Below are 14,062 nucleotides of genomic sequence, written 5' to 3' on the forward strand. Positions count from 1 at the left end.
ACAAAACAAACAAAAAACTCTAATAAGTTACAACAAAGCCCAAGGCATAAATATTGGGATAAATTAGCTTTTGTAATTATGTAGAAATTAAGTTGTTACATTGTGAAAAACAGAAATAATTTAAGAGTTAAAAGTGGTAAATGAGTAAATGTCCCCAGTCCCCATGTAGTGTGTCTTGTCTTTTCCCCTTGTTTTTTCTTCCATTATGCTTTTGTCATGTCTTGAAATCATGTGACTGACAGCCTCTCTGGGTATTCACCTCAGCTCCATGAACGTCTTTGAAGCTCTATAACAGGAGGTGTGTGTGTGTGTGTGTGTGTGTGTGTGTGTGTGTGTGTGTGTGTGTGTGTGTGCATGCATACTTGTGTGTGTGAGTGAGAAAGAGAAAGAGAGAGAGAGAGAGAGAGAGAGAGAGAGAGAGAGAGAGAGAGAGAGAGAGGTGCTGAAGATAGATAAGCTGATATTTATGTGAGTTTCTGTCTGCCGTTTCCTTTCTTCAGATTCGCAAGCAGAAGCGTAAAACCAGACCAAACCAAATCCAAACCTTAAGAATCAGAAATCAGAGGTCTTATCATCATCGAAAAATCAGTGAGCTTGAAGCGGCGTATTTCCAGTCCGGAGAGCAGCTCAGCTTCTCTTCTACCATGGTTGACGTCTTCGTCTCAAAGCAGCTCGGGCTGGTTTTGATCATCACAGCTCAGATGATATTTATTGGTAAGTTTTCTTTTTAATTTTAGCTTTTATTCTGAGACAACAAGAGTTTTATTTGTCGTGTTTGTTGTTGATGAAGTTTATGAACCTGCTTGAAAACCTCAGAGGTTAACTGATCACTTACAGACCTTTTGGTTGATGTTCCCTAAAATTGAATCTAATTCCTAAAGTTTAATATGTGGCGTCGTCTCTCTGATGACTCACACAGAGGAAGAACATTAACTGATCTGAGTGTCAGCAACGTATCCAGATAGTGATGGTTTCATTTGAGTCTCAACATTATTCCGAAGGCCTTTTTTTGTGATCGCCCGTGTAGTTTTCCCACAGCAAACAGACAGTGAATCTGGAAGAGTGTTTTAAAACCTCTACTACACAAATGCTTGGGTTTCATTGAAAGAGTGCGATAACGAGAGCGACTGTCAGATTTAATTTTATAAAAAGTAGTAAAAAGCACTCAAGCATAACACGTGCAAATAGGCCACAGGAGTTTGAATCATGTACTTGAACTGTTCCTTCTCTAAAAATCAACTGTTGTTTGGAGCAATATGATGGGAGCAGATCAAGAAACAAGATCAGAACAAAAGATATAAAATTGTGTTTTGAGCAGAAAATTTTTGTTTGAAAACATCCATGTAATGAATGTATTACGCTCAGCTATTTGGAGCACGATGACTGCAGAAGCAGCTTTTTAAACCTTATTGAGGTTTTTACTTTACACGTGTGCTTCTTATGTGCCGGTCGGAGAAAGGTAAATTACACAGAACTGCCAAAGGGTCCAATGTTAAACGCTCAGTCAGTCCAAAGTAATATTAGTGATTGTAACATAAGTTGTCTAACTTTGAATTTCCAAGGCACTCCTCATTAAAACAGAAGCAGGGAAGGGGGTAACATAAGATATACAGCTGCATTTTAATCTGCCTAAAGCAGCTGAAATTCTTTTCAAACGTGATGTTACTCCAGTTTTACAGCAGCATGTTTACATAAGATTAAGGCAAATTGTTGTAGGTTGATCTAGTTTGAAGCACTCTACTTTCAGCATTGAAAAATATTCTACTGGTCAAATTTACCAGAGAGATATGAGCTGGACTTGACTTGATCTCTTACATTTTATACTATTTCATAATTCTGCTTTATGTCTATTAAAAAAAGTTTTTATTTAGTTAATTACTTTCACTGACCAGAATAATGAAATCAAAACAAAACGAATGAATGATAGATTAAAGCGCAATACTGAGGAAGTAAATGAAAGCAATTCTATCTTGATTAGCAGGTTAAATGACTGTAGACCCATTAATATTCATTAAAAACATAAATGGAAGAGCAATAACTTATTCGTCTACACTGCTAATATTTCAAGTTTATCTTCAATGCATCGTGTTGAAGTTGTGACTGTGCAACGTTGTGTTGTTCCAGCAACGTTTTCTTGATTTGCCTCCTCACAGGTCAAGGCCACGAACAAGTCAATGGATTTATCGGCAGCAGCATCACCCTCCAGTTCACATTTAACGTCAACATCACAAACACCCGCATTGGAGTTTATTTCGTAGAAAAACACACAAAGATTAACGACAACGTAGACTGCAGCTCCTGCTTTGACATCTACCCTCATAACTCCACTGTGTTCTACCACATCACCAACCTCACTAAACAAAACAAAGTGTATTATGCCAGTTTGCTGCGCTCGGAACTAGTCATCGATAGTAATAAAGTGCGGCTGATTGTTCAAGAAGAGACCAAAAGCACAACAGGTATGGTTACACTTTCTGATGACAGAGTGCATGTTTATAAAAGGACATCATTAGGGACAATGATTGTGAAACAAAACCAAAAAAAAAAAAACACAATTCCTAAAGAAAGTTTTTCAATATCACTTGTCATGTTTAGTTTTGGTGATTAAAAATGAAAAATGCAGTTTTTTTATTCCAGTTGTAGCTACTCTCTTCTAAACCTTTCACTGCCCAGAAGTAGGCCTTCACAGTTCTGTCTGGCTGTGTTTTGCAGATTCTTCAGGTTGATAATACGCACCATCTTGTTTCTTTATACACATTTAGCTGTTTGAGAACAAAAATTCTGTTTATTCACACTCTGTGATCCAGATCCTGCAGTTTCGAAAAGGACTTAGATTTGCTTCGGACATTTCATGGAGGCTAAATCTTTACTTTTTGTTGTCTTGTAAACTGTCAGATCTAACCCTTTTTAGAGTGTGATGAGTAAAGCCACAAATCTCCCCTTTATTTTCTGAATTCTGAAACAAAACAAAGTGCCAAGTAAGACAGAAAATGAATGAATGAAAGAACGAATTAACGAATGAATGAATGAATGAATGAATGAATGTACATTCCTTTGTTAATACTGAAATTTTGAAATGCTTTATCAGTAGAAGGGGTTGTGAGAAGTCAAAAAGTGGTAGGAAAGTTGTCAGGGAAATTGCTCACAATTAAAAAGCACACAAAAAATTGTAATGTTACTCCTTAGTTTATATCAGTACTTGTTTTCTTTTAATTTCCTTTACAAAGTGTTCAGCCTGTTAACCACAGCGATCCAACTTTACATTTTCAGCAATGAAGAATCACCAGAAGAGCAAGAAAAAAAGGTGTAGAGTGTGAACAAATCTCCAGCACAGCCTAGCGTAGCTCAGCGTCTGTTGTGATGACTGCAATTGCCACAGTGCTTCTCATAGAAATGTGGATGGAAAATAATGCGGCGATGAGTAAATATTTTCGTAATGCTGTCTTTTAAACTCCCTCAGTTTCTCAGACGCCAACCAACTCCGTAATCTCTCAAGACGAGGAAAGTTCCAGTTTCTTTTCCTCTCACAGTTTCATCCTCCTCGTGGTTGTCCCTGCAGTGCTGTTAGCTGCTGCACTACCACTTTTAATCTTTTGCTTTGAGAAAACCAAAGGTAAGGACGCATTTTATAAAACACAATCTTTCTATGACTGTTTAACTGTCTTTGTGTCAACAAGACCCAGGAAGTAACTTGACAGGATATTCAACATTTAACAGGATGTAACAGAAAAATCTAATGTATTATTTTTGAAATATCAACAACGGAAGTAACACAGTTAACAGTAATTTTCAATCAACAAGCTATCTAACAAGAGAAACATTCTTAACTGTGGAAACAAATGTGCAATTGTGTGGTGAGATGCATAAAAATGAAAACCAAATTGCAGTTTCACATCCTTTTGTTGCATGTGATGACTCACAACTTTTAAAAAGAAGTCCTCCTTCAGTTATTGCCAGTGCAGCTTTGTCTACCATCAGTGAGAGCTTGATGGAAAAAAAAAAAGAAAAAGTTGCTTGCATCATTTTATCAGACTTTACACACGTTCTCTTAGCCCAGAAACATTCTCCTCTGGCCTACTTTGAGTAGGAGAATGGTAACTTTCAAATTTTGACACCCCCGCTGACCTCAGAAGCCACATTTGAAGATTTCCCCTGTGTGTACAAAATGCAGCATTTTGATGACTTTGCAGTGCTTCATCTGTCCTGCTAATCTAGTCTAAATGTTATCAAGACAAACAGTTTGTCAGAAAACAGCCCGATCGCAGAGATGACAGGCACTTTTCCATGATCTAGATTGTGAGTAAGCTTGAACTGGAAAAGCTTTGATTCAATTCAATTCAATTCAATTAAGCTTTATTCACGTAGCGCCACTTACAACACAGTCATTTCTAGGCTGTTTTTACAGAGAAAACCCAACAGATCCACATGGGCAAGCACAGGCAACAGTGGAAAGAAAAAACTGCCTTTGAAAAGGAAGAAACCTGCAGAACTAGGCTCAGAGGTGGCGGCTTTCTGCTATTCTGATTGGTTTGAGGGGATGGAAAGAGAGGAAAGGAGAGGACAGACAGATTGATTCTCTGAATCAACTCAAAGTTAATTCTGCTTGATGCAGGTGGATCAATACAGGAGGCCTCAGATGGAGATCCTTGGGGATGTGAGAGAGAGAGAGAGAGAGAGAGAGAGAGAGAGAGAGAGAGAGAGAGAGAGAGAGAGAGAGAGAGAGAGAGAGAGAGAGAGAGAGAGAGAGAGAGAACAGGAGGGAGAGAGTTCACGGACTCGAAGAGAGACAATGATTAATGGCATGTACATAGCAGTGAAACATGTGAAGTGAGGAAGAAGAGAAGACGGCCTCCCGAACTGAAACTGGTTCCACATGGCAGGAGCCTGAGGTTAGGTTTAGGATAGAGGATAATTTTAAGGCTTAGAGTTAGCATTAAGATTAATGTTGAGCTGAAAATAATGGCTGGTTAGGATGTGTTTTTAGAGAGAGGGAGAGCGAGAGAGAGTGCGACAGAGTTAGAGCCAAGGTTGATAAAGTCAGATCATATTTGACATACTTTTTCATGAACTATCATATACATACTTGTAGATAACCACTCTGGATTTCTACAAATGCTAATATTGTGAAATATTTATGTATGAAGAAAAAACATGTACTTAATACAATTTTTTGGCAAAACTGCAATGAAGATGATTGGTTCTACTCATATATCTGTTTATATGAAGCTATGGTCAAGAGTAAAGAACTGAGTTTGACAGAATAGATGCAGTTTAAAGTGATTAACGGAATGTTCTGACAATTAAATTAAATTAAAGAAATGATAGATGTATTAAAAAGTGTTGTATTCCATCATGAGCTCTCTCACTGCTCCATGCACAAATGTATACAGCACAATGCAACATGTACATGTTTAACTGTGCTGACTGAAATTTTCACTCATTCTTTTAATACAGTCAAAAAACAACAAGAACAACAAACCTCAAACCCTACATTGCAGGTATGACCTTTGTCTTTGTACCAGTAATGGAAAAAATAACAGCCGAACAAAATAATTCAACTTCAATTTCTTGAACTTCCCCTGCAGGAAACGATTGAGGTGTCCAGTTTGCCAGCGTCTTCATTGGTTTACAGCGTCCTGGACTTCCCCAAAAGACCTCCTACTGTTGTGGAGATGAGTTCCAGTGATACAGACTATGCAGTTGTCAGCTGTCTGCCAGAGCAGAGATAAAAGTAAATCTCCTGCTGCTTTGTGCTCTGTGTCCACATGTGGCGATGTTTAATCTAAAAATGGTGTGCTCTGCTCTCATAATTAATCCTTCCACTGCACAGCCTTATTGTGATGCAAACACACAGAGCTGGGTGGAGGAGTCACTGATGTGCATCAGATACCATCGAGGTTCATTTCATGCGAGGCGGTCATAAAATCCAAATGTGGACTGTGGCAGCAGAAAATTACTCCACCACACAGAAAAGCACTTTGACCTGAACTTTGAGCAAACAACCAATAAGAACCAACATTTCTGGATGTTTTCACAAGAAAATGTGATTCTCAGAGCCTGGATGCTGATGTGTGGTTCAAAAACTAGCCCATGCCGTATGCTCTTTAATACAACTTGATTTCCTTCAGGTGTTATAGGAAAACAAGATCAGAAATTAATTTACCTGTTTATTCATTATTAAATAAAACATTCAGCTGTTTAGTAAGAGTGATTGAAAGCTAGATAAAAACAATTAAAGTAACAAGTTCAAAAGTATAATAGAAAGATATTCTATCAACATTTATGGAAAAATAAGAAGTTGACAGATGCATGTTAACACTTTCTACATTAATTGCCTTTAACTGTAAATGTCGGTGTGTGTGTGGTTATATGTCTCTGTGTTTCCTTGCCGCCACTGTTCATCAGCTGGGATCCTTCATATTAAAGCCCTAGAGTGACACATTCATGTATTTATACATTCCTCAAACATAAATAATATAAAGTCAAGGATTTGTCGTTGTGTCATCCTGGTGCCAGAGTTCTTCAACAATCAACAACAAAATATCCCCTTTAGAGAACACTGCTGAGTTGTAGTAAATGATTTTATTCTAGGGTCATTGTATTTTTTGCTAAAATTTACTGAATCACCTCGTTTTGAAAGATTTCAGGTTGAGTTGCAGCATATTTCCCATGACTATTTCAAATCTCGAGGATTGCATTTATGTTTAAATGCCATCCTTCACAGAAAAGAAAACTGAGCACCTTCAGAGGAACAGATTCAGGCACACACATTCGATGTGCTGTCACCACCTACATACTGTATATCCACAGGTCAAATGTATGATTTTTCCATTCAGTGCAGAGATGTTACACCTCTGCATGCTACAAATTGAAACCAACCTCTTTTCCTCATTAAGGCGTTGTATTATTGTGATTGTGACAACAGAAAAGGACACAGTTTACACCAGTTTTGTGTATGTTAAAGTCATAAAAGTGATTGATGCATTTATGAAACGTTAAAATGAAAGAGTGTGGCAGAAAGTAACAATGCTATAAATATAATATACATTTCACTGGGTGTTGCACAGCAGTGATGTGGTCTGAGTCCAGGATGGGCTTCTCTGTATCTAAACAGGCCGTGGGTTTTCTCTGGGTCTTACAGTGTCCTCTTACAATCCAAAAACATGCACTTGAGGATAATCAGTAACACTAAACGTCGCAGGTATGAATGAGTGTCTCTCTCTCTCTCCCGGTGTTTGCCCTGTGATGGACTGCTAGCCTGCCTGGGATGTGCCCTGCCTTGCCCATGGTCAGCTGGGACTGGCTCGGTCGCACCATCAGCCTGCAGAAGTGAAGATGGTTGAAGTTCAATGGATTTCATTTTAAAAAAAAAAAATGCAGTGACAACATACCAAAATTTAAGCTTGTCAAACTGGTATCCACAGTGTTCAGGAGCAAAGGGACAAACCAGCAATTGCTTGACAGCAACTGCCACAGAAATGTTTGCTGCAGTAGGACCTTCCCATGATGTCCTCTAACTTTCACCCAATATCAGCTGGGATCTGCTCAAGCTTTACAGAAGATAGACGGATAGCTTACTGTCTTGAGAGCAGCAACAGCAACAGGCACAATTTCGGCATAAACCGTGAAAGAACATTTCCCTAAAGCCTATGGTGAGCATGCAAGAAGAAATAAGCCAATGTATTAAACCAGTGTACGACTCACAGAGACAAAGACGCTGTTGTTTAGTGCAGCAGCTGCCTCAGCTCAGTCACTGACCGCCGGTTGGTGTGTGGTTACAGAAGCTGCATCCAGCACCACAACACCAACCAGTCAATCAAGCTCCACCCGTCCTGCTTCTCCGTCCATGTCCACTGAGGGTTGTTGTCTAAGAACACCATCTGACTGTAGCGAGCAACAGCACACTCAATCCATGCTGATGCAGCAAATAGGTATTTGTCCATCTCTGACTCAATTAATCAACATTCAGTAGCATTATTTTCTTTTTCCATCTTCTTGTGAGCTGTGATGGACAGTGGGTCTGTCAGGGATCAGCTACACAGTTTTTTTGTGTACTTCTGTACTATTTTAAGTCACATTTCATTTTTCTTTTAAGGCAGAAGCCTTTAAAGGAGATTCCATCATACAACTGTTGCCCACCCCATCAACAATTTTAAAGAAAGAAGAAGAAAAGCAATATTAAAAATGTGCTTTTGTTTTGTATATGTTTTTATAGAACAAAGAATAGAAACATTGTAGGTCTTTATATTTTGAAAACCAATTCTGTATTATCATCAGGCTCACCATTCATATTCAAATGTTTGTCTTCTCTTGCAGCTGCATTATTTTTTTTCTCATTAAGTAGACATCGCTCTCTCTCTCTCTCTCTCTCTCTCTCTCTCTCTCTCTCATACACACACACACACACACACACACACACACGCACACGCCTTGGCTTGTCATTGCTTCATTCTTCTTTTTCAAATTTCATTCAGTGCTGCTGATTTATAAAGATGCTCTCCGACTTGCCTGCTGTAGAGCAAATGGCTCCCTCATACTAACTAAATAAACGCCATGCGCCTGTTTCACCTCTTACCAGCAGCTAGGTCATTTGGAGAGATGGTGAGTGATTAACACAGTGAAGAGTCTTTTGGCCCAGACTGCTGCTCAGACTGACATCTAGTGGCAGCGAGCCAACACAGGAATCCCACTGAAACATTTCCGCAGAGAGGGCTGCAGCAACAGCGTCTCCTCAGGGCCACAGGCTGTTTTTCAGTTCACAACTATTTCATGTCACCAGGAAAGAAACATATAGTGCAAAAACCAAGTGGCTGTAGAAAGGTACATTATCAATGACATAGGTATTTTGAAATATTAAAGAGCATCATCTTGCTGTGTCCACTGTTAAATATCATGAACGATGTCAAACAAATTCAAGAAGTTTATGTCTTAATGTGTTTTTTTTCCTACTGTTGTTTATATTGCAATCTCATATTCACTTGTTTTGTGTTAGAATATTCTCAATGATCTGTGAAACTCTGAAAAATAATAAGCCACATTAAAGGTGCTATTTAAATATCATTTGACTGATTAATGGATTGAGTTACTGTCCCTTAAGTCTCTGAATTCCAATCTAATTTGTTATTTCTGTTTTTTTTTCTTCTTTTTTAAAATGGAGTTGCTCTGTTTTCCTTTCTTTCTTTTTTTCTTATTATTTTTATTAGATTTTGGGTGATTTATTTTGCCAGCAGCATTCTCTGTTTTGTTTCTGTGTTGTGCCGAACTGCAATTCACTTCATACGTCAGTGAAATTAGGAAGTATCCCCGAAAACAAGTGTTTTCTTTGTACAGTGTGAGCAACAACAATGAATTATACTTCATGCACGGACCGTTTTTGTTTAAATTCTGGTTGATATATGTTGTACCTGATGAATGCCACTGTGTGCATGTTGATGGCCTCGACCTGGTTCTTACCTGATGACATCCCAATGTCCGTACTGTGGATCCCGGTGGTGCCCATCAGTGAGTTTCTGGCTCATTCTTAGCGTACAGCTTGATATCTCCCATGCGGAGCTGATTGCTGCCCCACTTTAGAGTTGTTGGCTGTGGCCAGTAACGATCTGACCCGAGGGCGTTCAGGTATTTGCAGAGCAACAGTCGTACATGCCGCACTTGATGCTAACCTGGGCAATGGACTTTGAGCGGGCTTCCAGGATCAGTTTCCACACTCCGCCGAGTTATTCAGGAGGTCAGAAGGTCAATAGGTCACAGAGAGAGAGGGAGAGAGAGAGAGAGAGAGATTTTGTGTGTGTGTGTGTGTGTGTGTGTGTGTGTGTGTGTGTGTGTGTCATTTATCATGTGTAACAGCAGTTTAAGAGCTGGGAACAGTTTCATCTGTTTCGGGGAACTGTGAACTCATGACATGTTTAATGAAACCAAACACAGAAAGAAATATTAAACTTATATTTTTAAAATGACAAATTTTATTATTATTATTATTATTTTTTTTTAATACTGTATTGAAATTAGTATCTTAAAAAATTGGACTCCATTCATCCACACCTGGAGGCAAAGTTAGTGAGGTGACTTTTAAAATCAGTCTGTTCATCTCAAACTGAGAAAGGTTCAGGTTCTCCTCAAGAAATATGGCTTATTTTTATTCTTTGGGAGAGTCTCTGGGCTGGACATCATCTGTGTCCTCTTCAAATCTCTCTCTGTTTCATTTTCTGTTGTCTGTTGTGTCTTTTGCTCACAACCATGGCGTCATTCAGTTTGTTGGACAGTTGGGGGACGTTTGTCTGTGGTGGGAAGGACGGCACCTCAAAGTAAAGCTCCTCCCAGTGTTTTTCTGCTCTCAGCGGGTCCACAACTGTTTTGAGGTTTACGTGCAAAAACTGCACTCAGAAGAATATGAGGTTGTTGCAACTTTTCATGTCAAGTGTACTGTGTGTAGAGCAGCTCTTTTACAGGCTGACTGAGATCTGTATGCACACAGCACACACTCTTCCATCTATTTTCAATTAGTTTTTAGAAATTCCCATTTTTTAATGAAAAAAATTGATGTAACAGCAGGTGAAAACTTTAAATGAACTTAAAATGTTATGAATCTTTTGAATTTTAAAACCTAATTCATTTGCATAATGGTCAGTTTCATTATGAGGGAAGGCAAGGTGAATTCAGCCTTTCTGTTCTTTTACTCTTCATTGTGAATGCCCTTAGTTTACTACTTCAGAAAGCAATCAGTTTAGTCTCACTTGAGAATGTACATTTCATGGCCACTATTTCTTTGCTTTAGTCAAGTTCAAGTCTCAATTTTTGTCATTTTCTTCATGTTTTTCTCCACTTCGGATGTCCTAATGTCTGTTCCTGCTGCTTGTTGTTTGCTGAACATCTGTGTTCCCGATATATAGGAGGATCTCGGCTTGCTCTTGTGTCTTTCCAAGAAAACTCGCTTCAATGTGTAATTTTCTTTCTGAATTGTCTGTCGTTCTCTATTCTGTCTCTGCCAATTCCCAGTATGTTCTTCTGTTCTCAGTGCTTTTGCTTGGTTTCACTTTGTGTGGATTCAGAACTGTGACCTTAAGTGACTGCTTCCTCATGTTTACCAACCATTGATTCATTTTTGTACCACACTCAAAGTGTTTTTGTGTTTTGGGAACAAATGAAATCGATTAGCTACACATTAAGGAGGTAAGCTGTACCTGCAGGAGTCAGCTAAAAAATGTGCATTTCCGACATGTAAACTTAAATCACCTTTTAAAAATGAAACTGCAAGTGATTTGACACGAAACAGTGAAAATGGGAAATGTGGAAAAGAATGGGGATGTGAGATCAAGTGGTAGGAGATGAAGGAAAAGGCTGTCCTTGCCCTGAAAGGGTCGATTACATGTGATTTATAAACACTGTGTTTCAGTATTTGTGTAAGTTTCATTCATAACAACAGTCACCAGAAAACTGAGGGAAATTAAAAACATATACATTTCAGACACAATTACAGCAGTGCATCTACTATGGAAATTTGACTTTTCTTAAGTGAAGACTAATCTACAGAGTGTTAGAGTCTGTCACGCAGAGCACACAGCAGCACGAGAGAAAGTCTCCTTGAAGTTACTGAGAGTGGGAAAAAAGATAGAATACAGAAGATACCGAGATGGGACGTGTACACTCCAAATGGAGTGAGGAATGGAGGGAAATCTGCATAAATTCACTGCTGTCAGAGATGTGGTAGTAAAATGTGTGATTCCTTCAGAGTACAAAAGGATATATGTTAAGAGACGTACATAATGTAGATTCCCACAGCAATTTACACAAAGGATGTGTGTGTGTGTGTGTGTGTGTGTGGGGGGGGGGGGGGGGGGGGGGGGGTAATGTTTGTAGTGGTAGTTGTTGTAGTCAATCACGTCACTTTAACCTTAGTTAAGTAGTCATGAGTGTGCGTGTTGGCTTACCTGGAGCGGAGGGAAGGAAGTCCGCCTGCACACCTGCTCCGGTCTACACTGCTGTAAGATGAAAGCTGGCTCCTTTCCAGATTGTTATTAATGGCAGCCTCCTGCACCCAAGCCCCTTGTCTTTGCTTTGGCTCCATCATATCACCCCTGTCATTGTGTCTCCCTCGTGCTTCACAAGAGAAAACTAGAGAAAAGAAGAAATTCTTATTCTTACGGAGTATATATGGATTAAAGCAATATTTTTTGCAATTCAAACAATTGTAAATGTCAGTAGTACTAATTTAATTCAGTGTACTTGAACTTAAAATCGCTCCAGGAACTGATGACCCTGCAATGGATAAAGCTGTTAAGAAGATGAATGGACAGATGTGTATGAAGTATCTACACTGGAGCAGAAAAATTACTCAGTTGCAAAAAAAAAAAACAAAGCAAAAAATACAAAAAACAAAAAAGCAAAACAAAACATACTGACACGGATGTCAAGCATCAAGCAGAAATTTTACCTGTTCCAAGTGACTGATGGAGAACATGGAGATACTGTATTTAGGTTTGAACATGTGATTTAGAGGAGTTGAGTAGAAACATGGTGTCATTTGTTCAGCATACAGGAAAAACAAAGCCCACTGTGAAAAAGTACAGAGACTTAGAATACTACATTATCACAGTAATATGAATACTTTGTATATTATTTTTAATATGTTATGAGGGGTGCATATTGACTGCTTTATCACGGACAGGTATATCTGAAACGGTGCAGAAAAAACACCAGCATGAAAAAGTCCAAAGCTGACTTGAATGACTCACATACAGACACGGTGTTGTGGCGCAGTGCTCCCTCCACCCACCTGCCGCTTTGCACAAATATGAAAACTGAAACACACGTACCTCGTGCAACATTTCTGAGAAACACCACTGAGTTATATGAAGGTAGACTGGCTGCATCAACTCTTCCCCTGAGTAACTTTCATTTTGAACTTTCCTCTCTATAGTCTACATCATGGAAACTTTTAATCCCTGGAGCTCACTACAAGGATATGCTATATTTATGTTTTTGTGGATGATCAATAAAGGTAAACATCTATTCCAAATTATTATCATTATAGACAAAGAAAAAACTTCTGCTTTAGCTGAGATACTTTTGATGCTTTCCTTGTTTATAACAGTGCAGATAATGAACACGTGAAAGTGAGAATCAATAGACATCACAACCATAAAGATGTTGTTACCTTATCAGCTTTGTGTGGTTTCCAGACCTCGCTGTGCTGTGCAAAGTGCTGCCAATCATAGATGAACTGATACCTGGCTCTTCTTTGTTTTTTGTTTTTTAACAGAGGAAGTCAGGGCTGAGCTCATATATCTTCAATTGCCAAATGCACTATGACAACCACAAAATTCATCAACTGCTGTATTAAGTTCAAATAGTAGAAGTAGAAACAAAAAAGACATAGAAGGAGGAAACAGGACTTGTAAGAGTGTTAACAATGTAAAAGAAAAATAACCAATTAAACTGTAGCCATTCATCAGGATGTCATTTTAATTTTAAGACTACTGGCCAATGTACTGTATTGAATACATTAGTGAGAAGAGATGTAGATGTACCACACAGAAATGTAAAGTATTTTGAAAATCCTAATTTTTATTTGAAATGAAAAATAAAACCTAAGTTCAAAATGTATTAGTTGTATTAAAACATGATTTCTCTCCTCAGGATCTGCATGCGAGCCCCCCTCTAGTCCTCTGTGCTTCAGGCGAAACTCCTCGGAGACTATTTATAAATGTGAGTGGAATCAAACCGGGAACCAAGCCGATGTAACATATGACCTCCACTTTAAGTGAGTACCGTTCTCTGTTTTTGTCTCAATATTTGATTCAGTCAGGTGATAGTGGTCCTTGTGTTGACAGGTTTGTGTGTTAAAATCCCGCTGCCTTAAAGCAACCAGTGAGTCTCTGAGCAAGGATCCAGCTGCTTTCTGGGGGATGTGCTGCAGGGTGATTCAGTTCGATATCAATAAAAACAGAGTGGGCTAAGTGCAGAGACACATACACTTTTTTATTGAGGGAATGCAATTTCTGCCTTAGTCAGTAACTTGTCTGCAAAAGTTGCATTTGTGTTTTAGTAACTGTGTGGACAACTC

General features: G+C 38.8%; 2 protein-coding genes across 3 annotated transcripts in view; both read left to right on the plus strand.

The window, feature by feature from the left end:
* The first annotated feature begins 456 nt into the window (after window positions 1–456).
* LOC115382344 (uncharacterized) lies at window positions 457–9,060 on the plus strand. 2 transcript variants are annotated; one of them, XM_030084083.1, is made up of 6 exons: window positions 457–714; window positions 2,154–2,459; window positions 3,461–3,613; window positions 5,455–5,498; window positions 5,586–5,731; window positions 7,258–9,060. In XM_030084083.1, the coding sequence occupies exons 1-5, from the start codon at window positions 645–647 to the stop codon at window positions 5,727–5,729; spliced, it is 717 nt and encodes a 238-aa protein (XP_029939943.1). In that variant the 5' UTR covers window positions 457–644; the 3' UTR covers window positions 5,730–5,731; window positions 7,258–9,060. The 2 variants fall into 2 exon arrangements, with proteins under 2 accessions (XP_029939943.1, XP_029939942.1); XM_030084082.1 differs by having other exon boundaries at window positions 5,586–9,060.
* A 3,634-nt stretch (window positions 9,061–12,694) lies between these two features.
* The window catches only part of il12rb1 (interleukin 12 receptor subunit beta 1), an 18,923-nt gene continuing 17,555 nt past the window's right edge, over window positions 12,695–14,062 (plus strand). Inside the window, exons 1-2 of the mRNA XM_030083279.1 lie at window positions 12,695–12,997; window positions 13,636–13,759. Coding sequence (XP_029939139.1) covers window positions 12,925–12,997; window positions 13,636–13,759 — 197 coding nt within the window. The 5' untranslated portion in view covers window positions 12,695–12,924. The remainder of the gene's footprint in view (window positions 12,998–13,635; window positions 13,760–14,062) is intronic.

Source organism: Salarias fasciatus, chromosome 23 (genome assembly GCF_902148845.1).
Source record: "Salarias fasciatus chromosome 23, fSalaFa1.1, whole genome shotgun sequence".
NCBI classification, from domain to species: domain Eukaryota; kingdom Metazoa; phylum Chordata; class Actinopteri; order Blenniiformes; family Blenniidae; genus Salarias; species Salarias fasciatus.